This window comes from Pomacea canaliculata, linkage group LG4, assembly GCF_003073045.1.
Source record: "Pomacea canaliculata isolate SZHN2017 linkage group LG4, ASM307304v1, whole genome shotgun sequence".
NCBI lineage: Eukaryota > Metazoa > Mollusca > Gastropoda > Architaenioglossa > Ampullariidae > Pomacea > Pomacea canaliculata.
Window position 1 is genome coordinate 26039695 of NC_037593.1, and position 23849 is coordinate 26063543.

At 37.5% G+C, this 23849-nt stretch overlaps 3 protein-coding genes across 4 annotated transcripts in view; 1 reads left to right on the top strand and 2 right to left on the bottom strand.

Annotated features, from left to right (window-relative positions):
* Positions 1-11195, top strand: part of LOC112562483 (calmodulin-regulated spectrin-associated protein 1-B-like) — a 33571-nt gene extending 22376 nt beyond the window's left edge. Inside the window, exons 13-20 of the mRNA XM_025235764.1 lie at positions 544-671; positions 1041-1251; positions 4092-4341; positions 5162-5230; positions 6197-6292; positions 8278-8396; positions 8679-8842; positions 9002-11195. Of these exons, the coding sequence (XP_025091549.1) occupies positions 544-671; positions 1041-1251; positions 4092-4341; positions 5162-5230; positions 6197-6292; positions 8278-8396; positions 8679-8842; positions 9002-9128 (1164 nt within the window). The 3' untranslated portion in view covers positions 9129-11195. The remainder of the gene's footprint in view (positions 1-543; positions 672-1040; positions 1252-4091; positions 4342-5161; positions 5231-6196; positions 6293-8277; positions 8397-8678; positions 8843-9001) is intronic.
* Positions 11154-14974, bottom strand: LOC112562904 (zinc finger protein 346-like). Of its 2 annotated transcripts, XM_025236504.1 has the most exons (6): positions 14841-14974; positions 13885-14090; positions 13425-13492; positions 12728-12854; positions 12306-12416; positions 11154-11895 (listed from the first exon to the last, which is right to left on the bottom strand). In XM_025236504.1, the coding sequence occupies exons 2-6, from the start codon at positions 14051-14053 to the stop codon at positions 11564-11566; spliced, it is 807 nt and encodes a 268-aa protein (XP_025092289.1). In that variant the 5' UTR covers positions 14054-14090; positions 14841-14974; the 3' UTR covers positions 11154-11563. The 2 variants fall into 2 exon arrangements, with proteins under 2 accessions (XP_025092289.1, XP_025092287.1); XM_025236502.1 differs by lacking the exons at positions 13425-13492; positions 13885-14090; positions 14841-14974 and having other exon boundaries at positions 12728-13415.
* A 1428-nt stretch (positions 14975-16402) lies between these two features.
* LOC112562903 (26S proteasome non-ATPase regulatory subunit 14) lies at positions 16403-23656 on the bottom strand. The gene is made up of 11 exons (XM_025236501.1): positions 23570-23656; positions 22869-22917; positions 22305-22379; positions 21852-21971; positions 21469-21539; positions 21043-21193; positions 19594-19701; positions 19207-19281; positions 18763-18888; positions 17276-17338; positions 16403-16862 (listed from the first exon to the last, which is right to left on the bottom strand). Exons 2-11 carry the CDS (start codon positions 22914-22916, stop codon positions 16764-16766), a joined length of 936 nt encoding a protein of 311 aa, XP_025092286.1. The 5' UTR covers position 22917; positions 23570-23656; the 3' UTR covers positions 16403-16763.
* Between the last annotated feature and the right edge of the window lie 193 nt (positions 23657-23849).

Below are 23849 nucleotides of genomic sequence, written 5' to 3' on the forward strand. Positions count from 1 at the left end.
CTTTGAAGGTTACTTAATTTTCCTTTAATTTTGTTTCTATACAAACTGCTGCATTCTTGCAGCATGACTATCCCATACATATTTATTTGGAGCATCTGTATGATGAGCTTTGGAACATGGACAGTAGGTTACAGCTGAATGATGTAGTGGCAGGTTTTATTTTATATATTTTTTTTTTACACTATCAAAAATAAACAATAACATGCATGATGCTGCTGGTAGGTGTAGGACTGTAATGACTACACCCTTGACCTGATCTATCATTTGAGTTTCTTGCCGTCTCTTCCCTCCCCTCACCATCCTCTGCACCCAATCCCCAGCCAATTACCAGATTGCCCCTGCCTGTTGAAATCAAAAAATTATAAGAACATTTTTCATTCCCTGCAAGCTTGGACAGTTACCCTGAAACTCTTTACTGTAGTTTGAGACTATGTAGTTATGCTGCAATATTTGTCCCAGGAAGATGAGCTAGTCCACAGTGCAGATATGTGCATAGACATTAGTTATAGGGATTAGTCTGGTACTCAAGCTTACTGCGTGCAGACCAAGGATCAAGAAATGCAGCGCAAGAAAGAGCGGTTGATACAGCAGCAGCTTCGTCGCAAGGAGCAACAAGAACAGAAAAGACAAGAGAAGGAGACAGAGATGGCCCGCAAGCTGGAGCAGAAAATGTAAGCTACCTCAGATGGATATAGCAGCTTTATTGTTTTCTTACAATGTCACGTGTTTAAAGAAATGTCCCCCAGAAATTTGTACTTAAAATTTGATGGCTTATGAATTTTGAAGTAATGAAACAGAAGTTTTAAACAAAATCCTGGAATATAATTTAGATATAGGAATGATATGTGCTTCATGATCCCTGCAGGCATTTTTCTAAATAACTAAATGTATGTCAGTGCTTTTTAGATATATATATCATACAAGGCAGGTTTGTATTACAGGAGGCAATGTACTTTTAAGTGGTCCACCCTGTACTATATAGAAGACACCTATTAATATTCAGATTTTCACCTTTAAAATCTCAACATTGTTTTTCACAGGTTGAAAGAGGAGGAACAAGAACGAAAGAAGGCTGAAGAGAAAGCACGGAGAGAAGCTATTTTCCAGCAGTATTTGCAGAAGAAGCTAGAAAAAGAGGATGAGAAATCGCCATTACCAACATCTGCCCCAGTCCCAAGGCGGGAGCAGCCAAACGTGCTCAGACCCGTCCTGTTTCCATGTTTGCCAAGCCTCGGCCAGTCCCTGCAGACCTAAATGATGGCATCACCCAAGTTGGCATATCTCACCACTCACAGGAGGATATTCCCACAGAACCTAGCCCTCCCAGCTCAACAGGTATGCAGGTCTACTTTTTTGTAAGCAGACATTTCCTGCATTTTATCACGTAGTCATCTTCTTTGAGCAAGGCTTAAAATTATTTTTTTCCTGTGTAAGATAATGAAATATTGACATTCTGGATCCTAGTTTATTGTATAATAATATTGTAGAGCTACAGTAAACTTAGGTCTATATCTTGTCATTTTTTTTTTATATGTAGTCCCACTACTAGTTCACATCGTAAGGGATGTGCACCATAGAAACCTATGGAGAAAGTTGAATGCAGACAAGCTTGCATGTGTGTGCCTTGCATCTGCTTTGGCACTGTTGTAAACCTGACTTAGCTTTCTGTTCGTGTGACAGGTGAAGAGTGTGTTTGACAATGAGTAAACTCTAGACACTAAGCACTTTCCAGTGGAACACAGAATGAAAAGAAACAATAGTATTTGGATTCTTTTTTTTTTTAACAGAATGGAAAAAGTACAATGAAAAAAATCAAAATGCAGGAAAGCAGTCATTGATTAGTGGTGATAGTGTCCACCTCCTTCAGTTTAATTATATGAGATTCAAACCTTTCAATAATATAGTAGTTGCAAGGTCTGGAGTATTATTGTACATATACTCAATTAAGTAAGACATTTTATAAGATAATAGAAGAACACAGGTTTTGATCAGAAGGGTAGTTTTGTACAAGTGATAAAAAGATCAAAACTGGTTTGCATTCTTGTTATATCCTACAAAACTTTTTAAACAGTTCTTAAAATAATGTAGGAGATGTAGCATGAAAGTAGCAGGAAAAATTGTCGATGTGCCTTCTTCTTTGCAGTGCGATCAGCTGTTTTTATGCAATGTGAGTCCCACCTGCATACAGTTAATCTTTGTCTCAATATTTTCAGTACCAGTAGCTCAGTATATACCCAGTTTTGTGACAGTTAATCCCAGTGCCTAACAAATGTTACTTGTGACAGTTCAGTCACAGTGCCTGACAAATGTTACTTGGATAGCATGTTTTTGCCTTCTTGTATTATACCTTGTCAGTTTACCTGCATGTTAAAAGTTTGCATAAAGTTAATGGCACACTTTCTGCATGCTACTAAATGTAAATTTTTTTTAGTGAAATCTAGACATTGCATAATGATCATAATCCAGTCTAGGGCTTGAGTGAATTTCTGTGTATCTCAGTTAGCTTTTTATTTTCAATCAACATGAATATTCAAAGAAACAACAACAAAATAATAATAATGCATTTACTTATTGGTTGAGCAAGAAGCTCTGAACTATAAAGAGCTCAACTGGTATCAAACAAAGAGGATTGAAGCCATGTTAAATTAAATCACACCAGCACTACTTAACAGATCAACTCCCATGCATGTGCTTGCATTATATGAGAGTGTGTGTGTGTAAGGGTACTTACTAGACTCAGATGCAATATAAAAATTATTACTTCCACCAGATTGCTATTTGTAAATCTGAAAACTGCTTGAGGCTTGCATGTTATAGGAACTTTCCATGCCCTATCTGATGGCTGTGGTTTTCATCTAGGTTGGGATTTTACGCATGGAGAAGGAAAGAGCACATTGCTTAACCCCTAGCTGCTGTTGGTTTATGGTAGATTTACATTTTATTGGACTGCATGTCTTGTTAGAGGACTAAGGAGTCCTAGACAAGCTGTCACACCGATTCCTGACATTCTGACATTATTTCACACACACACCCAGATGTACAAGCACATTGCATATTATCTCCTTTTCTCATCTTTTGTATGGTTTTATTTCCTCTTTATAAATGTTTGCTGTTTAGAATCAGTTGGTATTTACTGTCAGTCTTGAGAATTATTTGCATGATAAAATGTTTATGTTGTTAAGTGTTTTTTTCTTTTTTCTGATTCACCCCTTGTTACAGTATGCTTTGAATGTGTGCTTCAGACTATGTCCACAATGTTTTCTCCTTAAGCTCAGAGTATATTCTGGCAGCCATAATTTTGACAAGAAAGTCTTCAAATGGCAGCCATAAACCTCTACAGACTTGAGCTATATATTTATTTCTATTCAGTAGTTGTGTTGAAAGAAAAGACAGTCTGCTTGCTGTTTTGTGCGCCACAAGATTTTACTACAGCTTTTGCTCTGATTTTGCTGTACATTGCTTTCCGAGCATTGTGCTTGTACTTAACATGTCATTCTCCTCACCACAGACAGCGAGGACACAGGTAACTTTTTTTAGCTACTGAATTCAGGTAGCCGACCCTTTTTTTAAAAATATTTTTGTCAGCCAATTTGTGCATCTTGTTTAGTATAAAATCTCTGATTGATAAGTCTTAGCAGTACTTAGTTCTCTAGTAGAAGTCATCAGACAGAGAGCATGTTTGCTACTGTAGGGATTCATACACAAGATGTTGACTTACAGTACAGATAAATTGAACTTGTGGCTAACAAGACGGTGATTACATGATAGTCTTTTCTCTCTATAGATAGAAAGGCACACTACCCATGCTGACCATAACCTAAATTGATCTATCTTGTGCTTGTTTTGACTGTTGCACAAGATGTTACTTTCTAATACTTAATCTCCTTCCTAACTTAATGTCCTTTAACCCTGATACACTGGTGTCAACAATTTTGTTTCCTTATGCGTGTTCTGTTATTTTCATTCCCTTTTATTTGAGCATTAAAACGATATAGTGAAATTGATATGGTGTTAAAAATAGTGAATATTCTGGATACTGGCATTCCAACCTCATGTTCTTTCAAACAAACATAAATTGAACATCCTGAGAGGCATTGGGAAGTATGTTCTGCAGGAACTGCTATCATATGCTTCTTTTGAGGGTAATTTCATTTAGAAACGTTTGCTGCACTGGGTGGTGTGCCTTTTGCTGTTTAGTGTTAGCTGACGCAGTGGTTGATCGGTTTGCGGCTGTTTTATTCTTTTGTTTTTTGGTTGCCTCATTTTCTCCTTGCTTGATTTCAGCCTCTTACTCTCCCTTCCGCTTAAACCCGAAATCTAGAGGGAATATGCGGAAAGCAGGTTTGTACTAAATTAACACTTTGCTTCTTCTTTTTTGCCATTCATGTCACATGGTCGTCGTCACGCAGTCAGCTCATTGTCATCATCACTGCTTGTAGCTTAGGGGTCATTGGGTTCAAAGGATGTTACAGGGTAGAGCAGAGAGTACATGAAACAAACCCAGAAAACGCCATCTGCCACCTCACGCACAAGAGTTCCCCTTACAGGTGTGCACAGCAGAAGATATTTATTATGAAAGAGTAGGAAGTTAAGGAACATGAGCTTAGGTTTCAGTGTTTTGCACATTACATTTACCTTGTTTAATCTTCAATTTCTAGCTTATTGATGAGGATCTCCACCATTTTTTTCACTATATTGTTGAAGGCAGAGTTAACCTACTTTTTGCCGGATAATCAAAAACAAAAATCTGAATAACTTGAAGATTATCGAGTGTTTGTGCTAAATTGCATGTCAGAGTAGCTCTGCATGTAACTAATGAGGCTGGAAATAATAGTATGACAGTTCTTTGCCTTTTTAGGTTAACAGATCTTTGATGATAGTTAATCCCCACACTACTTATGAATATATGATTGCATTGCATCATGACTTTGAAATAAGCATGCCAGTTTGACAGGGGACAGTTATTGTTCCCAACTAATCCTGTCATTTGCATCGTGGCATGGTCTTTTCATAGAAGCCTTGAAACCTCTTTGGGTACACTAGTGCCTTGCCCATTGTTTTGTTGAAGTAAGTTGGGGAGCTGAACTGATGCATCATTGCAGGTGTAATATGTCAGAAATTGTGATTGATGGGTATGTGTGCTAACCTCATATTATTTCAGTCTCCTGCAACACCTTGTCACAGAATGGTGGGCAGGGAGCAGCCACATACCGGAGACCACCTTCGCCAGGTGAGTTTCTCTGTTAAAGTTATGTAGGTACTTGCCTTTATTGCTGATCTTGTTGTTTCTTTGAGGGCAGCATTAGCATTATAGTTAAGACTTTTGCTGCAATCTGGCAGGATTATAAGAGAACTAAACAGGTATGTCATCCGTGTTATCAACACACACAAAAATTGTATTACTATATATATATACACACACATTTGGTAACATTTTATCATTGTAAAGTTCTTATGAATGCATTAGAAAGCAGGACATTTTTAATCAACTGCAGTAGTTCATACATGCACATGTTCTCACTCATTCGCACACATATATACACATCCTTGCATTCAAGCATATGTGTTCACACATGCACATCATTTCTCATGCTCTTGCAGATCATTGTTATAAGTACTGTATTATAAAACCTCCCAGTGTGCTATTTTGTGTCCGTGCATTATTTGCATCTTGCATATATTCCTAACTCCGCATATTGTGTGTGTCTTTCATATAATTTTATGTATAGACTGGCCACTGGGGTGTGGGTTTTTTCATGTGGTTGTTTACTTGTCACCACTGCACACACAGGATCAAAGGCGCTCATCTGAGCACACTTAATTCTCTCTGGATGTGGCAACTATTCATGGAGCTGGCTCTCATGGGTTTTTTTTTTTTTTTCTAGATCTGGAGAAAACATTTTGCAGTTGAATAAGCCTACTCATTTGAAAATAATTTTGTGTTCGAAGGAGCGAACAACTTATTCTATTCATAATAATTATTGCCATAGTCTGAATACTTAATCTGCAGAACTTTCAATCCATTCCAGTTTTCAAAACTACGTCTGTTCTTTGTTGATATGTGCCATTTGTGTTTCACCTTTCTCATTACTCATACCTCCTGTATGTTCCACATAAAAAATAATGAAGACATAACAAATGTTTTGGCATGGTGTGGCTACAAGTGTGTTGTGCTATCTTGCGTGCATGCCTGCAGACCTCGCACGCCTTAAGCGGGGCTCAGGACCACGCAGCTGTGACAGCAGCAGCGAGACAGGCTCACACTCAGGCTCCAATGCTTCAGAATACTCAGGTAGTCTCAGTATCCACCAGGGTTGCTGCCTTTCACTGTAGTTTTTTGTGCTTCCTTAAACACCTTTTTTTTTTCCTTGTTTCTTTTAATTCATCTTCAGGTAAGTGAGCATATCTTTGTGTCTTCACACTTTTTTCTTCTTCTTGCTGCTAATGAAGCCATCAGCCCTGTTTCAGTGTAAATTAATAAAAAGTTTGGAGCACTAGTATTCTTGTAGCACCAATGGTCAAGCTGTTGTTACAAACATACTGACTGTGCCAGGTTATGTACAGAATTGGAAGGCTTTCACAATTTGTAATGTGCATTTCGAAAAAACAGATGACAAAGGTGGTTTTAAATTATTAATCAACTTGCATTTCAATGTATAATGTCTAATTGTAAATTGTGCAAACTGTCATGCAGTCTTAAACTTCTCTTCTGTTAAATATTAATTAAGGTGAAGAACATCTGTAGTAGACACCCTGGTTTCTACAATTAGATTCATTCCAGTCCTTTCTGCTTATGGTTGGATTTTGCATTTTAAAAACTCTCTTAACAACATAAGCACAGAACATCACAGTTGCTTTAATTTTTGTTTTTCTCATGAGGTCACCGGTTTAAATAACACATCTTTTCTGATTGGTTTGTTGCTCTTGCGGACTTAAAGTGTACTAATATGATGGAGTGCTTCGATGTATTTTTATGCATTATGTGATGTGTTGCTCCTTTTAGAAGTGCGTTGAAGGGCACCACATGAAATGTGAGAGTGCTTTTATTTCAGCTTGTTATACACTAGTTTTCTGCCCTTTATGTGTAGTGCTCTGCTTTGTGGATCTTGAAGCTTTGGTAGTCTATGCCCAGAATACAGTAAAAGGACTTGACACAGTTAAATTAAGTAATAATTCCTGTTTTGATCGTAACTAAAAGTGTTCCATCTTCAGTAAAATGACAACTATTGTGCATTTTCAATTTCATTAAATTTTCAACTGCTTTATATGGTGCGTAAGCATGGGTGCAGATGAATTTTACTTTAAGCTATGTTATTAAGAACATATTATTATTTAACTTTCGTGCAGCAAAACAGTAAAACTCACTCCCCTTATATATCCACCACTTACCCAATGTTGAGTGCTTTTAAACGTGCATAAAAAAAGTACCTTTTCTGTGAGCACTACTCCTAAACACAGTCCACTACTTACTTGTTTTGTCTCTCTCTATTGCTTGATATCTCTGTCCTGTTGATAGCCCTTGATTATTTTTTGTCATTAACCTGTGTTCACTTTCTTTGATACTTCATCTTCAGCATTATACATCTTTCTCTTACTTTGTGTCCTACAGATTATTACAGTCTTTTGAATCAAGCATTGCTTACATACTCCTATATGGCATGATTCTGCGCTATATAAATTGCACATTTATGATTAATCCTAGTGGAACACAAAAGAGTAATGCATTTGACTTCTTAAGTGGTTGTTATGATGTATGGTTGGACCCTTTTGAAGGCTCTTTGCCCCAATAATCCACTTTTCTTTGCCTTTTTTTTAACCTTTCCTTACTTAACTACCACTTCCCCAGTTTTCCAATAAAGTGCAGAAGCTGTGACGTTGCCATCAAACCTGTAAATACCAGAAGGATGCTGGCAAAGTGAACATCACCCCTTTGATCAAATGAGTTCTAGTTATTTTCATCCCAACCACCTAATTTTCAACCATAGATGGATCTGCTTCATGCAGTAATACATACAGCACATTGGACGATACCTGTTGTGTCTGAAAGTGTGACCAGAAAATATAAACTGTCGTGATTGATGCATTGGCCTGAGAATTTTTGCATTGCAAAAACTGGATTGCAGGACAAATTGAAAGATACTGTTCTTTACATTTTACTCTCACATATTGTGTCAGGTTTCTTTCATTAGGTTGAACATACAGCTGGTTCCTAAAATGTGCTTCTGTCCAGTATATTTTGTCCCCAGACTGACAGTATGATATGCTAATATGCTGCAGGTCCCAAGCTGTATGTGAAACCCAGCTCTAAGTCCAACCGTCACATAATTATCAACGCTATAAGTCATTGTTGCTTGGCAGGCAGCGTCAACACAGACATGAAGAACAAAGTGTTGGAGGTGAGCTTTTCAGTGTGTGCATACAGAGAAGAGCAGGTGCACAAAACTAATTTTTCTAAGAGTTAACTAAAGAGTTCTCCGATGCTTTCAGGCATCCTAAAGGACTGGTTTTTTTTTGATCTAAAGTATCTTTCCTTATCTGACAAGCAGGGTATGATGTGGGGAAATTGAGATATGCTGTCTTAATGAATTCACAAACTAAATTTGTTTTGATGTTTACTTGCAGCATTTGTATATGCTTGAAAAATTTAATTGCGATTATCTTTAAAAATTCTTTTGCAGGAAATTGCTCGGTCGAATGTCAAACATTTTCTCATCCTTTTCCGAGATCATGGGTGCCAGTACAGAGGCCTGTACAGCTATGACCCTGATGGTGAAGAAGCATTTAAAATCATGGGAGTGGGTCCACGACAGTTGTCAAATAACATGGTGGAGCGATTCTACAAGTAAGTTTCTAGCAGTGTGCCATCAGAATAACCATAACAAGTTCAAATACCACACCTAAGATATTTTTGCTAATCTGGAAAGTCTTTGATGGAACCCCCCTGCCCTCTATTACTTTCAAGAAATATGAATTCTTGCTTAGAGGTTTTTTTTTCCTGCAGGTACAACTCTGGTGCCAAAAGTTTTACAGAAGTTACATCTACAAAACATTTGTCTGTTTCCATCGATGCAGTTGTTCTTCTCAATGTCTATTGGAAAACAAAGGCCACAGCACCCACACGCCGGTAGCGTCATCGTGGACCCAGAATGCTTTTCTTGCCAACAGGGAGGGGTCATTTTAATGTTTGCTTTGACATTAAATGTTGCTGCCATGTGATGCCAGGTAGGCCAAACACATTGCTGCTGTTACCAGTTGCTGCTGCACATATCCAAAGCAAATGATATTGTATTACTGGCATAAGGTGCTCAGGGTCCACAGACGGGAGAGGATTCACATCCCAGCAACACAGATGGAGAATTAATCAAAATAGCTGATTGGAAAACAAAAAGTGAAATGCAGGTTGGAGCTTGAGCTCTTGTGGCAATTTTTTGTGGTTGTATTTGCCTTGAACTTTGTTTACCCTTATGCTTTTGATACAAAGAGGTCTTAAAGATTACTATGTGGTCCATTTTTGGTAACTGTGCTGATGCACAAAAGGTGGATTTTTATGTGTATTTTTGTTCTTTAGGTTGTGACAGATGAAGTCTGGTTGTTTAATCGTGACAAACTGTGGACTTTGCATTTTTTTAGTCGTTGAAAGCATGTCATTATTTAGACGTTCGCAAAAGGCTTTGCAGAATGGAAGGCATTAAATAGACAAGTGAGGGTCATTGGCTGTCCAGCAGCTTATATCCAAGGCATTCTAGACTAGTTCTTTTACAAAGATGATGGCCAACTGAAATGTCATAGCTTATATGGCTTTGTATGATCCTTGTTTGTAGCATGCATAAACTGAAAACCACCCAGTTAAGACTGAGAAATTAATTCAGTGTGTTTTAAATGTTGATATTGTAATTTTTACACTTAAAAACCAGTGAGGGCTATTTAATCTGTTCAGCTGTGAGATTCTGAATTTTTGTTATATTGACCCACCAAAAAAAGAACAGAGAGGGTGCTGGAGAGGAAGGTGCTGGTGGGCTTTTCAGAATGCTAGATGTGTCGTTTAGATAAGCTACATGAGTGATTATTTCACCACAGGTGATTTGATGTGCAGGTATAGAAACTTAAGGATGCATTTATTTTTATTAAACAGTGATCTGTGTGTTCTCATCTGAGCCAGTGAGGCTCTGTGAGTAATGGGTAACTAAAGAACAGTTATAGTGTTGTGGGCTTTGGTTGTGTAAAAAGTGAAGGGCAAATATGTTAAGCATTGTGAGATTCATATTTTAAAGCAGTTTGTGCTAAATGTAGCCACACAAATGATTGCTCAAATGCCCATCGTGAGATTACCATTCACTTTTGCTTTAATATTCCACCATATTACATTACTTAATAGCTGCGTTGAAATGATTCAGTATTAGGATATGGAGCATGATATACAAACGTTAAATTAACTCTGTCTGGAGTTGTTAATGACTCTGTAATTTGCGGTCACAAGTGTCTGAAATAGACTGTTGATGAAAACTTGATTACATGTCATAACACGGGGCCCAGCTCGTGACTGTAGTCTTGCAACCTTTGGTCTGCAATAACACAACAGCAGCCAGATTTATTTAATAAATCACCTAAGTCCAGTTTGCTTAATATAGCAAACCAGACAGCAAGATCTTGGTGCTATTTGTATCAATATTGAAAGTGAGGCTGTGAAATCAGTAATGAATTCACAATCTGTATGCCCTTCGTACCTCACAGACTGCAGCAGTCGTATTTCTTCCACTCTCTGCCCCTGCAGAATAGGATTCACTGTCAACTTCTCAACCCCTTTCGCCTTTATCTCGCTGTTGCACTGGCATGTGCTAGCCGGTCTGTTTTTAGTGTGCGCAGTCTGTGATAAAAAAAAATGCCCCTTTCAATTAACTGTGCTGTCTGTAGCTGGGGGCTGCCTTGGGATTTCCGTGCCTTTGCGACATGGACAGACAGGTACCAGTGTTCTCCAGTAAGTCCTGGGGACAAGGTGGCATCGCACACACTACAGAGTGGCCGCGTCAGTAATATGGAATGCTTGTTTTGTGTCGTACATTTGCATGGAAAGCTTTTTTAGTGCTTTTGTATTCATAGCATTGATATTTATAAAAAGCCTCAGCTGTGAAAGTGAAAAAATTGACAAATGTGTGTTTGATTAATGATTACATTTATTAAATTCATTCCACAAAAAACGACTATTCTGCATCCCTGGACACGTGTGTGAACAATCATTTTTTTCATATGGAAACCTTAAACATAATTATTGAAGTCCATGAAGGATCAACATCATGATGTGAAGCAAACAAAAAAAAAAAATACTTGATGGTTCTTCAGCCCACCTGCTCACCTGGCACAAAGCTGTCTGTCAGATCTGGGTAACTATTATAACTGTTATAACCGCCATAACCATTGTAATTGTTGTAGCCATCGTAACTGTTGCACCTTTCATAACCGTTGTAGTCATCATAACCTCCATGATTGTCATGTGTCTGTCTCATGGGATCAGGCCTCTCTTGAAACTGGCCTCCTCTTCTGATATCATTCAAAATCCCTGCCACAGTCAGGGGCTCTGATGGAGTCTCAGCAAAGTTTTGGCCTCTCCCAACAGCAGAGCCTTTCCCTCTGCCACCAGCAAAGAGGTTTCCTCTGTTGCCAGCAAAATTTTGCCCTCTGGCAGGAACAGTTTGTCCTCTGGCAGGAACAGTTTGTCCCCTGCCAGAAACAGTTTGTCCCCTGCCAGAAACAGTTTGTCCCTGCCAGAAACAGTTTGTCCCCTGCCAGAAACTGTTTGCCCTCTGTCGATTTTTGGAGTTTTTGTTGGTGGTTGCATGTCTAAGGATTGCTCTTCTGCAGCTCGTTTCTTGGCTTCTACCATCTTCTTGTGTTTTGAACCTGTAACAAAGACACTTCATGCAAGCTCTCAAACTATCAAATAATGGTATCAAGTTGCCTAAATATCTGGTTAAGTAAACACAGATCTAAAAGGCCAAAACTGGCCAAAATATCTCTCAGCCTTAAATTTATTTACATGATCTACTAGGATTTCTTAACTAATGACTCAAATTTAATGTCTTAATCCATAATGATGGTTTATGCACATAAAAACAAAGTAAACAAATCCTTGCCTATTGATTTTCATATATTTTTAAACACTCCTAAAAAAAAAAAAAATACTGAGTATCTGCTTTGTAATATCACTGCACTGTGCCTCCCATGATGAAATCCACAAACAAAAGTCTTGCTTGATAGCAAATGATAAAGTTTAATACTTGAGCAGAAATGGTCTTTGTCATGCAACTTACCTTCTCTGTGTATAGTCATCTGCTGCACAGAGTTGACATAGACATTGCAGAAACTGCAGAAGAAGAAACCATGATGTGGGTCTGATTCAGACTCTCCTGGTGTTGCACCATCTGAAATAGGGAAGTGAAAAAAAAAACCCTCATAAGATTTTGGCAGGTAGCATCTCATTTGATTGCAAAGTGAAATGGTTCTTCTTGATCTGAGAAGTTTTCCTTAAAAAAGGTATAGTGTCAGCATGGTCGACCCTTAATATAAGCTGTGCTCTACAAATCAGAACAGTGAAGACATTTAAGGCATGGCAAGGGTTAAGGTAACAGGTATCTTGAAGTAAAATGACTGAAAATTTCTTCACCATATTGTAAACTGGGACAACAAAGGGGACGGGAAAATTATAAAACTACAAATGGCTAGAAGTGCTCACCATTTCTAGGTCCCTTCACAACAAGCTTTAACCTCTTTGCATGACGAGCACCCTGGTAATGTTGATGGGCCTGCTCAGGGGAGTTCAGCATCACTTTACAGGTATCACAGAACTGCTGGGATGGAGGCTGCATAAGACCACGTCCTTGTGAAAACCAGATATTCAAAGCTGCACCAATCAAGGTGTGACAACTCCCATAAAAAAGGAAAATCAAGCTCAAATTACTCCATCTAAAGGGAGGCAATTTTCGAACAGGGCTAGGATTCCAAGAGTCAAAAAAGTGAATACAAAAGTGAAAACTAATATTGTCATTCTGCCCGTGAAGTGGCTCTGTAGCCATGATTTCCCACAATACCACACTGCTTCTGTACAACATATGAGAATGAGAGACATAAAAGAAGGCTATCATAATTATGCATGTCTTTCAGACTGGATCGTTATTCTACCTACACATACAAACATTAAAAGGCAAAATAATGATCTGATTACATGACTTACAATATGCTTTATAATTTGCAACTTAGCTTCTGCTTTATCACAAAAAGCTAACAAAAAAAAATCCTTTTAACAGCAACTCAGAAAATAAACTGCAGTAACCATCTACTGCTTGGCCAAATCTTTCGTGTTTGCTGGGTATAACCCATCCCACCATCAGTGGTAATTTCCCCCACTCCCTCCTCCCCTTCCCCCAACAAACCTCTGTGTTACTGGTGTTAGCATGTGATGCTGCTGTATCTGATCCTGTCACAGACTGTGAAGTGACCTCTGCACATAAATGTATTTGAACAAATCCATCAAATATAACTGTATTTGATCACATGCCTCACACACACCTCCACCCAGTCATACAAAGCATATTCAAACACTGTAACATTGACTAGCCCCACTAGTCTAATAAGCTAATGACAAACTGATCCACAGTTGTGCAGTCTATATGACACCATCAGTAAACACAACATAGCCCGCTGTAGAAAAATCATCCAAGACAACAGGCATATTGCTGGAAGAGGCAGCAAATAATCAGTAAAGTCAATAAGGCTTAAACTACTCTAAAGACTAACCTAAATGCATTTTTAAAAAAAGTTTTACACATTCTGAACAAATCCAAGCATTGTAAGAATGCATGAATGTTACAAAAAGCAGGAGCTTGATCTTACCATTTATGCGTAATGCCTCAGCATTCACAGCTGTTTCAGTCTTGGCAGCTGCATCAGCTTCTAACTTTGCAACAGCCTTCACTTTCTTGGCATGTGCTTTACCTGCCAAGTGCTGTTGCATTTGTTCAGGCGAGTTAAGATACAAGTTGCACACACTGCACGCTGGCATGATGGGTGATGTCTATGCACCCCGTTTACAAGCACAGCTGCAGATATAGAACAGCATCTATCAACATTTGTGGCAGTTTCTTCTGTCCTCTCACAGCCTCACTTCTCTTTTTTACACAATGACATAAATGTCTTTCCTGTCATTTGTTTTAAAAACCCAAACATCCCAACTTCCAGCTAACTGATGTCAAGACATGTCATGGCTAGGACCGAACTGGTCAAGACTTTGGCCAAGTCCTATCTTAGTAGGGAACGAGTTGGTCTTTGCTGTGGCCTAGACATCCAGGTTCAGTTAGACTGTCCGGCCCATCCTGCCGTCACAATTTACCATCTATTCCTAACCATTTCAAAATCTCAGACACAAGCATGAGGGCAAGACAAACAGAAAAAGATCATCAGTTTTCTAGTTACTTAGTAAACAAAATTATTATGGGAAAATGTTTCAGTTTTTAAGCAGCTTCCAAAAACAATCTAACATCTGTAATAAAAGGTGGTTCTTAATTAGTACTGTGGGACTCTAGGGATACTATACGTGATGGGTTATATGATGGTAGAATGTACCGATTTTAAAAATGTCTTAATTATGTACATAAAGCTACAAATCAACCGTGCGTAAGGTTTACACTTTAACGTAAATACTCTAAACACAAAACACACTAAACAGTAAACTTAAAAATAATCAAAACAAAAATTCACCTCTTATCTCCCGACCCAATAAACCTCTAGTCATAGACATAGGAAAGACAGAGAACAAAATAACTGCAACTGATTACCCGTAATTCACTCACCGAATAAGGCTTAACACAGTGAATGCAGTTATTAGAAGACCTGGGATCTGCTGAACAACTAAATACAAACACCAACCATGGACGAACTGTTTCCGATCACAAAACTCATTTCCGGTTGGAGTAGTCTGCTCCTGATGCACGAGAATACGCAGCTGGCAGTTTACTTTTTAACAGGAATTTGATAGTACTCTATAAAAACTCTATCATTGCATCAGAATATTTTTTAAAGACTGATAAATAAGATAATAAATCTTCAAGTTAATTATCCAAGGGACATAACATCAGCCAAGCTGTTTTCTTATGTTCGTTAGTTCGTGTGGTGATTTTTATCATGTTAATATTTTGAATAAAAGAGAAAATATAAGGTGTAATCCCATCGTTGGACAGTTACTCTTTAAAGACCTGTCCATTTAAGGCAAGAATATTTTTTTCAATGAAGTTGTAAAATATCAGAGACGCTGTGAACTAAAATTATGATTTAAAATTGTATGTGTAGCGAGTGACTTCAGGTGATGTATAATTAGCTTTACCATTACCAAATAAATATATTTAACAAAGTTGTTCTAACAGATAAATGCGTCGCTCCCATATACACTACGTGTTGTTGCCAATTAAAAAAAGAGATGGTTTATTAAGATGCTGTTATCCTTGAAGCCACACTGCAGGTTGGAGAGGAGACACTAAGACAAGCTATCAGTAAGAGGGGCACTCGCCATGCATTCCAAAGTTTTGCCTAGACAACTAGATAGAGCGATTTGGCGAGAATCTGAATCAGGGATCGTTTATGAGTTTTGGGGATGGGCACCACGAGTGCCTCTCCACGATAGATGAAAACCACCAGACGCCCACATAAAATTGAAGTTTAGGAGAGATCCGTTAGTAGCTAATAAAAAGTGTTGCATATAGTCTAACATTGCAGACTCCTTGGATTTTTGAAGGACCTGCCGCAGCTCAGTAAGAGAGATTACGTTTTCACCTGAAAATAGTCACAGGGAGAAGATTCCTGAGCACATTTCTGTTGGTTAGTTGAGGACTAAAGCTATATCACGGCAAGAGAAGGTGATGATAATGTTAAATTCAAGAAATTTAAGAAAACCACAGGCAATGTATAACTGTTTATAACAGCAGTCAACACAAGTAAAAATAAATGTATAATATGATACAGCAAAAATGAATTAGTAACTATTTAAAAGGGGGTATTTTAAAAAAAAAAAAAGTGTTGTAGCCTCGTAATAGGCCATGATTGAAAACTGTGGATCAGATTATCCTTAAATCTCTTTCACCTATAGTCAGTCAGGTGCACATTACTAAGTAGACAAAAAGTAGTTTCTACTTGCCAGCACACTAGACTAGGTAGCTTCCTCAATGTTAATGAGGAGTAAATACAACCCACATGCTTACAAGGCTATAATAAGCAATCTGTTAAAATGGGCATGGTATGCCACACATAAACACTCAGATTTACATATATGGCAAGACACACAGATGATGAAGATCTACAACAAATTACATGGAAAAATGGCCAAAAAATAAAATCAAGTCAAAAGAAAGAACAATGCCAATGACATGTAAAAAGATTTATTTACAAAACCAACATTTCCATTCTTAAATAAATGGATAAATGAATGATATTTCTGCATGGGAGATGAAGTTGACAATTTATGACAACATTTTAGCTCTTTTTAAATAATATGTAACACACAAATTACCACTTCCTAAACACTATTTAACTTTTAAAATACCTAAATACAGATTCTCACAAATCCAGACCTCGACATGACTCAAAATATTTATTTTCTTGTGATGGCTTTCAGCTGCACTTCCTCAAAACTCTGCTCTGTCCTTTGAATATCCTACTTCTGCAGCTGATGAGAGCATGAAGCTGGATGTCTTATGATGATGTTGCTGCTGCAGAACTAAACTTTACTTAAAAACAACAGTGTGTAGCATAGCGCCTAAACACTGGACAATGTTCTTTGTCATCATCACATCTACGTGTTCTTCCAAGTGACGCTTGGGGTCCTGCATGATAAGAGATAAGTGTAAGATCAAATGAATCATATTAAAACTAAAAAATCTGTATAATCAAAACTTTTGTAAGTTATTTCGCAGAATCATGCATAATGCATTAAGAGCTTTAATTCAGAACCTATTCATCCAAGATTTAAAAAATTATATATAAAATAAAGGTCCCATAACCTTGAGGCTTAAGGCACAGTGAATTTTATATGGTTCAACATGTCTCGGGCATAGCATTTAAAAAAAACTCAATGTACAGTTTTCCTAACAGAATAACATAAAGCAAACAGAAGGAAAATCGCGTGCTTTCAAAAAAGCGATGAGATTTTCAAAAGGGGGAAAATAAAAAAATTACTGTAGAAAGAAATTATACAAGATACTATAAAGCATAGTGTGAAGAGGGCATGTCTTAATACCTGTTTGCCAACATTTTTTATGGCGAGTTGTTCTGGTGTCATGGTTTCCTCTTCTTCTAAAGCCTGCAAAAGAAGACAAATAAAACAATATTCCTGGACAGCATACATAAAATGATTTTGAATTATCTTTTACTGAATAATCTTTTTATATAGCTTGCAGCTTCCTTAGTGTCTGCAGGCAATATATTACCTTTCCACCTTCATGTAATCAAACTCCAGATTAGGGACTGAAGTGGGGCACCTTCTAAAGTCTATCAGCATCTCTTTTATTTTCTAGACCTTTATCAGGGCTTCTGCTTACGCAAAAAACTGCGTACAGTACGCATTAAAAGTTCGGAGGACCCCTTCAATTTTCATCAATGGGGTCCCAGGGGACCCCTTCAAATTTGGGCGAAGAACAGATATAAAATTGAGTAAGTATAGTGTCTGGCATCGTAGCCATATCTATTGTTGTCGTCTGCTACAAGGTGAGAGTTACTTCCCTTGCACTGAGTTTGTTTTTTCCATTACTGGGAAGTTCCAAGATGTCGTTGACAGCATGGTTAAAATCATCATCTCAGAAACGAAAAGAAAGTGAGCACCCCAGGTACAGTGAGCTCATAAGCTTATCACAGATGCTTGCACACTCTTCATGGCACAGAAATCTCGCCGTTTCTGACTAGACATTACAGTGCTTTGTGTGCCTGAAAGGCAGTTAAACAAAGTGGTTGATTTGTTGGGGTTTTTTTTCGACTTTGTAAAGGGACCCCTTAGAGGTAGCCTGGGACCCCTTAGAAATCTGAAGAAGGGGTCCCTGGGACCCCAAAGAATTTAGCCTTAGCAGAAGCCCTGCTTTATATTCAAATCGTGAGCCCTACCAATTTTCTGCAGGTGGCACGACAGACTGGGATCTTCTCTATTTATGCACGAAATGGATTGAGTTTGCAGTGAGAAGATACTATTTACATAAGGCAAAATGCTGATGAAATGTGTCTATGAATGCAAAATAAAAGATGATGTCTTATTTCCACATGATGGGTGATCACAGTAAAGCTGAGATAAATGCTTTCCAGCATCAAATAGTGTTTACATTTTCAGAGCACTTTTTGAACAATCCTGCTAAACAAACGTTAGAAAATCTTAATTGCTCTTTTTTCTGATCTCTAAAACAAGTTCAACACAAAGAGACTTAAATGGTCACACTAATTATTAACCGAGTTTTTTCCTTGTACCTGACATGAATGATCATTAATGAAATGCAAATAGTAGAAGAGTGTCTATACATCACTATGACAAAAGAATAATGTCAAAGCCAAGAATTACATTCCTCCTATACAGCCATTAAATAATTAAAACTTTTCACTCAAATGTCTGAGTCTGGGAGTATATCCTTATATTAAATGTGGCATTATCAAGAAATTGAACTACTCACCTTCCTCACCTATGCTAACAAAATAAAACTTGTAAAAGATGCTCAAAACACTTTTTAATGGATGGCAACTGCTCACCTTGTGATAGTTTTTGGCAAGATCAAGCATGTCACCTACAGTCTTCTCATTCAGGCTGCAATGTTGGCGATAATCCTGCAGTGCCAAGCCATCCACCCAGCTTTTTTTGTTCAGGTTCAGCAGCATCTGCCAGTAAAAGACATGTATATCTGACAGAATGCCCGTGCACGCAAGAGAACAGCCGAGTGCAAACATGCACAAATGCTTTCTGCAATTTGTTACACACTTCCATAAGAAAAAATAAGGAACCTGGAATGGCTGATCCAATCACACATGAAAAAAATTCCCATTTAACTGTAACTTTGGTCACACTAGTTTGTACGATGATGTATACTATCAAAAAACAAATTATTCTCATAGTTAAGCAAATCTTTAATGACATGCACAATAAGCAACTAAAAATATGCCCCCCACCCCCCAAAAAAAAAGAAGCAACATACAAACCTTCTGCTCTAATTCATTTTTTCTGTAGTTGATTGCCAGCGAATAGTAGTGCCGATTGAGGCCATGTATCAATGCCTGCAGGAAATATATCAATGTCAGAAAACATAAATATGTATGTCTCTGTGCAGTCATATGCAAGAGATAGGCACCTAACATACAAAAACTGCTTTGGAAAAGAATGCTGATAATCTCACACAATACACTAAAGAAACAGTGTGATGTTCTCTTCAAAATATAAGATGCAGTTGAGATACTAATAATAAAATTATCTTTGTTATTTTTCATGGAAGGAAATAAAGTAAGAAATAAGAAAAGTAAAAGGACACAAGAAGGACAGTCAGTAGACTAAAGCAAAAGCTAAACCATAATTTGGGCAGCAAAACAAACCTGTATAGAGGGTTTATTGAGGTGACCAAGATTGGATGTTGTTTGTCGGGGTTCTTGACCCAGTACCATCATATTTGGGTTGATAAGTCGGAAAGCATCAATCACCACCTATGCAAACAAGATTCAATTTAATGTTGACATCTTTAGCAATAATCAGTAAGGTAGAGCTATGTTTAGCCAGAAATGATCAACCAAGATTTATAAACCATTAGCTAAATCCGTTTTTCTCACAGAAAATAATAAGGATGCTTGTATTGTGCAGGAAATCCCAACATGGGGTCAGGCTCTCCGGGATTTCACATTATCAGTCCATGAATATGGAATGCAACTTTTAGGGAAAAGATGTAAAAAAAAAATACTACTCTCTCTCATTGGCAGCACACACACACACTTTTTGGTGCAAATTTTAGGCAGGTGCAAAATAGTGTGGTCTGACAGGAATGGCAATGTCTCAGTGGAGAGTACACATTGAGCATATTAGCTAAGGATGTAGGGGAAACAATAACCTATCAAAGCGAGCTTGGAATCAACTTGTACTAGAATATGCAACAAGCAGAGCATACAGAGAAGAGGAGAAGAGGTTGATGAATACACTTTCTTGAGAACAAGGTTTTTTGGCAGAGTTCTGGCACGTCTGTAGTTTGTCAATTATGTGATGTGGACAACCAGAAAATAGAAAGTTCACAAAACCAAATCTGGAAAGAACTAGTGATTAAAATAGTTACTTTGTTAAGTGAACAAGGTACAGTCTGAAGGCACTGTTCTGATGAATAGCTGTGTAAGCTAAGAATGAACCCAAGAACAAATTTCTGTGGAACTCCAAAAATTAAGAGGGGGGTATTGGTGTTTTATGCAGAGTCAGCAATGAAGGTGCTATCACAGCAGGGTAGCCAGCCCTGTAAACAGATGCCACATGCAAAAATCGAACAACATGCCTGAGATAAGATCTGAACCCTGGACAGCAAACCCTTACTGTACTGGTGACAGGCACTAACCATTGCACTACCGGATGGCCCAAAAGAAAGAACAGATGCATCAAAAGAAACATTACTGATAACAACTGAGTTAAATCAATCAGATAGTTTCCAAACTCAAGTAGAAAAGCCTGAGAGACACTGCAATGGTGTCTGAGGAAATCAAAAGAACTGTCATCAACAATGTGAAATGCTGCACTCGATAAGGAGAATCAAGACAGATCAAGAACCAAAGAAGCTCTTTTTGGATTATAAAGGTCTTTTCTAATAGCAGTTTACTACAGTTCAGAAATGTAGACTTGAGAAATAGTAATGAGAAACTGCTATACATTTCTTCAAAGTGTGTGTTTTAGTGTTTCTAGTTTCAACTTATCAAATTTACTCACGATGTATTCATGAAATATTCATGATAAAGACATATCTGTCTAAGATCTACAAGACTGTGCACCACAAACGGCACACAATGAATGCTCACCTTTCCTTTGACGCTCTGAATGGGATCAACAACAACTGCTACAGCACGTTCTGACAGGGCCTCAAAGCTCTGCTGAGTGTTGATATCCACACCCGACAACCAGCAGCCAAAGCCTGGGTGAGAGTGATACCACCCAACAACCATTTCTGGCCTGGTAATGAAAATGTGAGAATACACGCAAAGAATATTTGCTGACAAATATTTTTTATGCATCAGATGCACTTACTCCTAAATGTAGTATAAGTGCTAATTAATACTGATAATGAATTATTGTTCAAAATGAAAGCAACTGACAACGAAGGCAGAAGTACTGATATGTTGCCATTTCTTAAAAAGTGCTCAACTGTGGCAAAAGGTGCACAGATTCCTAAAAACGAACATACATTCATGTCTGCTCATACACATCTGCATGCTTTTTCATCTTACCTCCCAGTCTGCTTTAGCATATCCAACATTTTTGCTTGAAAAACTGGGTCCACTGCTTCTACGCTCACACCCTACCAACAAAATAATTGTTCAGAAAAGCTGGACATGAAAATGTTCCTATTTTTGAATTTTAGATTAATAAGCAATATAGATCACATTTTAAGAATTAATCCCATACACTTTTCATACATGAATAAAGCAGAAAGCTTAAAGAAATGTTTCTACTATCTACAAATTTGCTTTATAGCTATAAAGGTAACCTATGGTTAGACACTTTATGTCACTTAAAAGTCAAACACTTTTGCTTTCCTTCATGCATAAATCAAACCAAGACAAATACAAGAACATTTTAAAAAAGATCCGTGAATTGCTGCAGTACTTACTGTGCCTGACTGTGGCATTGCAAAGACATCTATGACTCTTACAGTGTAATCATCCACAAACTCTCCTAACATAAGTCCCATCACTTCCATTGGCACTCCTGCCCTTCCATGTTTCAGCATCTGTAAAACAGCACTTCTTATAGCACCTGTGACATTCACATTTTTCTTATACTGGTTCAACTAACTAAAACAAATTTTTTTCTTTTTCTTCAGCAAAAATAGGATTTTAACATCTGAACTCTCTATCTCTAAATATGGCATGTTCAAGATCACAATTCACTACATGATTAGCAATCAGGCCTCTTCCCCTCACTTTGCTCCAAAGGATACTGGTTCTATTTTAACCACTTAACATTAAAAAAAAAATTATTTACAATAGGTATTTGCTTTAAATTGGACAAAAATGTTTAAAATAATTGTGGAATACTGGAGAAAAATGCAGAGCATACAAACCTTCAGTAGTGCCAGAGATGAGATGTACACCTGCTCAGCAGTGTCTACTACCGGTGCATCTGATGGAGGTGCACTCTGAAGCACCAAGACAAGAGTATTATTACATCTTTTTATTGTTTCTTCTGTTAATAAAAAATTTCATGAAGGTATACATATATCAGTATCTTTTATGTAGGTTATGAATGTTTGTCATATGCTCCTACTGTGTACTATAAGCTCAGCTGAAAGGAATTTGAATACACAATGTGCATAGTTTGTATCAAGCACACATAACACCTAAGTGCAGTCCTCTGAACTGTCTATGGCAAACAGATCACAAGAAAAGTATTATGTTTAAATTATTTTTAAAATGTTATCCTACTCCAAAGCAGCAATCTTTGAAGTTAAGTTAAAGAAATTGCTTTTGTGCCTATTGAAACAAGTCAACTTTGTTTTTTCTGTACACACATCAAAAACAACTTACACTGCAATACCATTTACCCTTTACTTTCCCAAACAAACAACAAATGCTTTAAGCTGCTACAACCATGATCCCATTCTTAAAAATCTGTCTAGCAACCTCACCTGACCAAGACTGGGCATTCCCCCACCAAGTCGTAACAATCGATCCATCCTTTTTGACAAGGAAACAGAAGGTGAAACATAAACCCAAAGCATAAAAATACATATACCATGATCAATATTTGATTTTATATAGAAATTTATTGTTGTGATGTGATGGACTACATTCCACCTGCACGACTAAGACAACTAATAAATCTTCATCCCTCAGCTTTTTTTTAAAATCAGTCACTCCCAACCATTGATTTAAGGGTCACAATCCATCACCATTTATTCTACTTAAAACCACCATCAGCAATACTTTCTCACGCATGACCTCACAATCTGTTGTGAAGAAAACGTAGAATGACCGGGATTATAAATACTTCTGAATGACAACACCTCTCAATTTTCTGTCGAAATAAATGTTAAATGCTGAAACGATCAAAAGATTCTTCTATAAATTAGCCAGATGCTAGCAATAACCACTTTATAATGTTGCAGTTAACACGACGAACACAGCGCATTGATAACGATGCAAGATACACATCATGACAGAGTCAAGATTTCGAAAAACAAATCGTCTGATTAATGACTCTAATGACGTGATTATCGCGTTCGACCTAATCCTCTTTACGATCCCCATTTTAAAAGTATTTTCTGTTGTCATGCTATCATCTTGAAAAACTGTCAACGTAATTTTTGGAAAGCACACGTCGGTTTACCTGAATAACAAACACTGTTACAGTCAATCCACTAAACATGCAAAATCCTTACTCATGCACAGGAAACACAATGAATTATGGGGATTGGGGACTCTTCAATACTCCAAAATATTTCCTTTTATCGTTATTATCATTATTATATTTTATTGTAAACTATACTAATCTTTTGAAATTTACGAATATATAATTCTTATTTTATCTTATCTGAAATACATATCAGCCTGTTTTAATAGGTATCACGATATTATTAGAAACCATTTCTTGTGCACTCCCTATGCGT

Excerpts from the sequence above, each read along its gene's own strand:
- LOC112562904 (XM_025236502.1), bottom strand. The coding sequence starts at position 13,136 with ATGATAGCCTTCTTTTATGTCTCTCATTCTCATATGTTGTACAGAAGC. Across the intron at positions 12,417-12,727 it reads TGTGAAGGGACCTAGAAATG|ATGGTGCAACACCAGGAGAG; the intron begins GTGAGCACTTCT and ends TCCCTATTTCAG. Across the intron at positions 11,896-12,305 it reads GATGACTATACACAGAGAAG|GTTCAAAACACAAGAAGATG; the intron begins GTAAGTTGCATG and ends TCTTTGTTACAG.
- LOC112562903 (XM_025236501.1), bottom strand. The coding sequence starts at position 22,916 with ATGGATCGATTGTTACGACTTGGTGGGGGAATGCCCAGTCTTGGTCAG. Across the intron at positions 21,972-22,304 it reads CATCTCTGGCACTACTGAAG|ATGCTGAAACATGGAAGGGC; the intron begins GTTTGTATGCTC and ends GCTGTTTTACAG. Across the intron at positions 17,339-18,762 it reads TTGCCAAAAACTATCACAAG|GCTTTAGAAGAAGAGGAAAC; the intron begins GTGAGCAGTTGC and ends CTTCTTTTGCAG.